Source organism: Trichoplax adhaerens, genomic scaffold (genome assembly GCF_000150275.1).
Source record: "Trichoplax adhaerens TRIADscaffold_16 genomic scaffold, whole genome shotgun sequence".
Taxonomy (NCBI): Eukaryota; Metazoa; Placozoa; class Uniplacotomia; order Trichoplacea; family Trichoplacidae; genus Trichoplax; species Trichoplax adhaerens.
Window position 1 is genome coordinate 1,186,120 of NW_002060958.1, and position 6,930 is coordinate 1,193,049.

The 6,930-nt window shown below is 30.3% G+C and overlaps 1 protein-coding gene across 1 annotated transcript; it reads right to left on the bottom strand.

Annotated features, from left to right (window-relative positions):
- Nucleotides 1-1,364: 1,364 nt before the first annotated feature.
- On the bottom strand, nt 1,365-4,400 carry TRIADDRAFT_60613 (uncharacterized protein; the record flags this gene model as incomplete). Its single annotated transcript, XM_002116598.1, has 5 exons — nt 1,365-2,439; nt 2,683-2,754; nt 2,975-3,046; nt 3,400-3,474; nt 4,327-4,400. 5 exons carry the CDS (start codon nt 4,398-4,400, stop codon nt 1,365-1,367), a joined length of 1,368 nt encoding a protein of 455 aa, XP_002116634.1.
- Nucleotides 4,401-6,930: the final 2,530 nt, after the last annotated feature.

Here is a 6,930-nt window from a genome sequence, read left to right on the forward strand (position 1 = left end):
TGAGACTATAGATGTATCTATAACTGGATATTTTGGCGAAATAAAGTAATGAGTAGTTGCAGATTGAAGCCTTGACTCTAAGTTTGATCTTACTATAAATTAGGCATTGTCCTACAGTTAAGGTGGTCGAATGGAATTCATCTAGATTAATATTTTAAGATGCTAATATCGATAGAGCGATATGTAGTAATGAAGAAATTACCCTCTCACTCATATTGTGCTAGTCTACTGAGACTGATCTTAGTCTGTAGCTGGCTGAAACCGATAGTATTTCACCAGCATGATTCATGATATATCTTCGGCAACTCGAACAGATGCAGTATGGAATTTGAGGCCTAATTGTAAGTATCTAATTTTGATAGAAATTTAAACCTAAATTTATTAACGTGTATCGCTTTCAGCTCTTTCGATCGGTATATGTAGTAAAAAAGTTAAACATGAAACATTGGCTATTTGTTGCAGGTTTTTTATTAAAGTTTATAAGTGTGTTGAAATTAGCTTTAGGAATAGAAAGAAAAGAGAACAGGAGAGCATGTAAATTGGAGTATTGTTTTTATATGCGCTTAATCAATTTACCGATGCTCATTCAATGGCGAGCTAAAGGTGTATCAGTGGATTGGCTATTTTCTCTATTTACTAAGCAAGAAAGGGAAAAATTGAGAGCAAACTAACGAAATGACTGGTGGGTTTGCTTGTCTATAGCTATGATATGTAATCTATTTTAATAGAAATTGATACAATATATCAAATCAATAAATTTTATCCTATTTTGTATCAATTTATTCATGAATACTGTCTTAGATTAAGTGGCAAAGTTCTTAAAAGCAAACAGAAAAAGGAGATTATGCGTCAGTGAACGGAATATTTCTTGCCAATGTTAATGCCAAATTTAAAATTGTAACTGTAGCACCTTCAATTTTCTTGCTGCACAAACAAGGGGCATATAACAATAGTGTTAAGAACTTGATAAAAATTGATTAACATTTATAAAATTCGTAGTGCATTAAAAATGCAAATTGAAGTGATAAAGCAAATGAAAAGCCATCGTGTCTTTAAATAATATCATTATGGTAGGTTTAAAAACAATCATGTTCATAAACTTCGCTGAAACAAGATACTTATAAGAGAATATTACAGCCATGCTTAGCAGTTAAGATTGATCATTTATCATAAGCTTATATGCTAACTACGATAATTCAAACGTGAATAAGGTGGATATTATCTGTTCTATTGATTGATTTCACAACAGTAACTACTATTGAATAATTGTATTCATCATTCATCTTAAGTTTTAGCTTTCATAACTAAAATATAGATTAGTTGTTAATTACTTGTCATAGTCATTGCTAACTCGACAGCAACTACTATTTCGTGCTTGAATTAGTCACATCCGAGCGATTAATTTGCGACAATTTTACCGAGGTACTTCTACTACCAGTAGTACTTCGACGACTTCTTCTGCTAAAGGTTTTTTGTAAAACCTCAATATTGGTGATCGTATATAGAAATGGATTCACGGCAGAGTTGATTGGCAGTGTCAATATGCCGATAAATTGTAAAGCTATAAGATCAACCCTACCGGTCTGAATAAATCCTGATAGGTTAATATAATAATACGGCAACCAACAAATTAAATCGGATAACAATATCAATGATAATCGTATCGCAAGAACTTTGTTGTCATTTGTAGATGATTTTCTTATTCCTTTGCTACTTTTTCGTACTGCTATGAAAATGCATGCATAAAGAACAATCATGATAATCCAGGCTATCACTGTTATGAGTAAATAGGAAATCATCCAGATCATGTAATATAAATTTTGATAGTTATTTGGCATACACATGCTATTATAGGTGTATAATCGTAAATAACCCGGTTGATCAATGCTGAAAATTGTCGGTACTGCAGAGAATGCAATACCTAAACTCCACATAAAGCCCATGACCGTCATTGCCTTTTGCAAGGTTAATTTCCTGGTGGAAAATGGGTAAACAATGCATATATATCGATCCACACTGATGACAATCATGATTAAAACTGATGTTAAACTAGACATAGCCACAAGGCCACAAGCAATATAACATACTGGATGAGATAGCCATGATTCGGAATCGGTACCGTACGTAATCGTTGAGTACATAATGTCAGCAATTGCAATGATTAACAGATATAATCCCATCAGTAAGTCGGATATGGCTAGATTATTGATTAAACAGATTGGAACTGACTTCTTTTTGCCCTGATTTGTTGCATAATTCTGCAAGAGAACAACGATGTTGCCAATCAAAGCTAAACTACCCACAATCCAAATAAAAGCCTGCAGCGAAAAGTGGGCTAATAAGCGTTGGCATGACGATAATATTTCCGAATTCATGCTTGGAGTGCATGTTTTTACTTTTGCAGGCACCATGCAGCATAAATATTCTCGTCTGCTTAGGCTGTCGGTTTATATAATGAAATGGCAGTAATATAGATTAAATTAAAACACGATCAACTTAAATGGTCTTTACCAAATCCAAATATTAGATATAATATGTAAAACTTAGATAATCTAAGTGGTACAAATTGCAACGATACAATAGAAAGATGTAGGAATGATATCACACTATTGATATTATTTAAAGCTTTATTCAGCTAAAAAAATCGGAAATGATGATAATAAATCGATCTGCTATACATACATTGTATTGAGATTAGGCGGCCCATAAAATGATTGGCTATTAATATAAGCTAAATAATTATCCTGCATCAACCTAAAGAAACGACATTACCATATAATTTTTAGAAGGTATAGGGTTAAATTTCACTATTCGCAAACTCGATACTGTTTTATTTCTTTAATAAATCGAAATAAAACTATAATTTTACCAAAGTAGAGATTTAAATGTCCGCAAAATTTCTTAAACATTATAAATAGAAACTACTGAATTATTAGAATGGGTTACAGATTTTGAAAAAGGATGCGGTACTTACAACGTTTCTAACTTGACCAATCCCTTAAAACATCGTTCACTGATCGATTTAATTCGATTCTTTCTAAGATCACTGCAGTAACAGAATAATTATCGCAGAATAATTATCACCACAGGTATTCTAATAGAAAATATTTATGACTTATTGAAATTTATTAAATTTATATATCGAATAATCACTCAACTGTATTTATTAGTGAGTCATTGCTATCAAATAACTATGACACTCTGTCTCTTTATTCTATTCTAATAACGAGGCAAGTTCTATGGATTGCTAGTCTATCATTAATGTCTCTCTTTGTGAAGAAATTGTTTTTCTAGTTAGTTTATTGTAACTTTCGATGACTACGTTCGCGAATGAATGAATCTAAAAAATTAAAATTGCCTTTATCTAGAGCAATGAATCAATTGGGAAATAGGTCTTACAGCTTTTTAAGGGCTGAAAAATAGGTTCCAAGATTTTGATCGCATATGCCAGAAATCTTATTACTGGAAGCGTTTCTAGAGTTCAAAGTTGAATTATAAATAGATTAATAGCTGCTGAATGGTTATAAATGTAGCCCAGAACTATTTTACTTGGAAGAGATTTAGCATTAGACAATGAGTTTGGAATACACGTAAATACTTAAGCTGGATTTAGCTGTTAGAGCGATGGCATATCGGCATGAACAGAGGATTTTAAATAGTAATTTATAAGGTAGAGATCTATTAGTTACATCCATTAACATTTAAGAAAGTTCACTTCAGTCACAATTTGAAGCTTTGAGATTCTCTATCGATTATGTTTTATAATTTTACAGAAATAAAATTCTAGTTCTAATGAGCACAAGAACTATTACTGACATATATACAGCTTGCTTTATCTAATGAATTTATTTCTACATGCTCACAGCTATAGTAAAAATCAATAAGCTGTTAAATGTGCTTCTTGATAATCAAAAAACCTTAACTTTTATAATTTAATCCAGTAAAATATCTGTAAATGGCTTAGAAAAGTACGATAAAATCATAAAATCGATCATTACAAGATCGATCGGAGACTAAATCCAATTCTTGATCATCAGAATAGGTCTAATTTTAATAACGAATTATGACAAAATCATCCGTGGATACTTACAAAAACGAGATGTAATCGAATTGAGCCTTATTAAGAAAGGTAAAATTTTGCAATTTGTTTCCGGCAATCTCCCTATAAAACTCATTATCGTTGATCAATATTATAATAGCATGTAGACTACTATTTTTTCGACAGATACCGTACAGCAACTAGCATAGGAATATTTATGTTTACTGGATAAATGAAAGATTAATTCATAAATACCATAACTAGCATCAATTTTTACTACTACATACAGATGCGTTACAGTTTGACCAGAAGTTTTGGCAATGTCGGAGAAATCAAGATCTTCCAAGTTATTGTTGTTCATGACGCTATCAAAATAATTATAACGAATGCGATGATAAGTTCTATGCTAATGTTTCTAATTTTAACTTTACGGCATTGCAATTAGTCCACGAATTTGGTTTAAAATATGTCTGTAATGTAAGTACTATCATCCTATGTATATATATATAACAATATGATCAGGTATCATTTTAGCTGCAGCTAAGCCTTTCCATAGTTAAAATAGAAATAGTACACATATTGAAATCATGAATAACATGTTTTAATTACTGCACATGATGATTTTTAGTGTCGTAATATGAATTAAACAACTGGATTTTAATAATATTGCTAGAAGACTTTGTAACTTCTTATAACTTACACAGTGTTTAAGAATGCAAAGCGCCGGAAATTATTCCTAGGAATGGTGGTAATATTTAAGTTGCCTATATTTCTGAAAATTAAATGTAATGAAAGACATAGAGTTAGTAATTTATGCTAGTTATCGCAGTGCTATTTATGAACGACATTAGAATAATTATAAGCAACATTGATCTTGAATATGGTGATAATGATAGTGATAGTTTGACGTTCTGTTATAGAAGAAAGCATATTGATAGTTCGTAAACGTACAAATTGGTTAAGTATTGCTGTACGCTGCTTCCTATCATTTTCATAGCATTTGATATTGTTGCTGGATTGTCACTTATATCTCTGTAATAAGCAGTATTATCCTTTAGTTTTTACGTTCTAAATAATCCTTTACGTTTGCTTTTTCGAAGAAAATTTTTAGCTTCATTTCATCTATGACGAATAAACAGTCAAGGTTGACTATAAACAGGCTTTAGAATCAAAAACGTTGTGGGGTCTTGACATGGTTTATTATTGAAATGGTATTCCTATGGCTGTATTGGGTCAAGCATTATATTTTGTTCTTGTAATTAATAATAATAAAGACTGATTTATCTTTAATCCATTTAATTTCTTCTACAACCTAGATCTTTATGATTTAGATTATAATTCTAGAATATTAAATTACTATTATGGCGATAGATAGCATTATGAATGAGGTATAAAGTAAGTATAAAGCTCATATAATCAATACTTAGATAGCCTTAACTTCTGCTATGCTTCATAGTCTAATAATATCACCGGAATAAGCAAAGATTAATTTATGAGTAGTAGACTTTAAAGGTTCCGTTAATCAACATTTGAATAGCCTAAACTACCGTAATGCTTTATATTCTAATAAATCACCAGTAGCAGTAGAAATTAATTTATAAATAGTAGACTTTTTACTTCATATGATCAAAATTTGGATAGTTTAAATCACCGCTATGCCTCTGAGCATAATTAGATCACTAGAATGAGCAGAAATTAATTTATAAGTAGCAGATTATTTGAGATTCCAGATACCAATAAACTAATAATCTGTGTTTTGATGAATTTAAAATGATTGCTATGTCCTTTTAATGTAGGTATTGTTGTTGCTATATTAAGTATAGGCTTATATATGGATTTAATTAATTAATATATATATAATTAATTATATTTATTAATATGAGTCGATGAAGGAAGGTAGCGGGAGCACATGCTTAACCTGAAATTCTTTTTCTAAATTATAAAATATGACGTTTCCAATATTAAATGATACGTAACTTTTTAGCTGGCCACCTACATTATCGATATGATACGGTAAAAACGTACTGAAATGGGAAACTGGCTGTTACATACAGTATAGTATTTAACAGTAACAAGTAACATTGGCATTAGACCATCTGAATATTGCTCGATATATCCGAGTAACTTTGCCCGTTTTGATGTAAGAGCATATACAAATTATGTTATTATGAAGCCAAAAATTGAGATAATTTTGATCTACTTTGGATAACAACTATACTCTCTTGGCATTGACAAATTTATAATTATCTGGATTAGTATTTTCAGGATGCATATGTTAATCGAACTTACAAAACCGCCAAGAAAAAATTGTTGATTTGCTTTGGTAATCCAGTAATGTTATTTCCTGCTAATTTTCTACAAATAAGAGTAATCATTTGAATAGAAAACTATAAAATAATACCAAAGATGAATGTTTCAATGTGATATAGAATTAGTCGATTTCAGATTGTGTTCTATTTCTTAAAAATTCTATTTTTAGGTGCGAACATACAGAGAATAAATATTCGTAACTTTGCTAATTACTTCCTCATGGATACTGATACCATTGCTTACTAGATTGTTATGATTCAGATTCCTAATATTAAATTACAAGAACAGTTATGTTATAGAAGTAAATGCTTGAGTTGAAGTAAAAGAATCAATAGAAATATTTGATATGATGCCACAAATTATCTTTTAAGGATAATTAGGCCCAAGTTACTTACAGATCAATGGCAATATTTAAGAAATTACGGCAGTTTGAATTAATCTTGGAAATGTTGTTTCTATTCAGCTGTCTATTAATACATCAACATAATAACAGCAGATATGATTTGTAATAAATAGCTAAAACTTAAATTTTCATCTATGAACATATTTATACTATTGTTAAATAATCTACAAGAAATTAA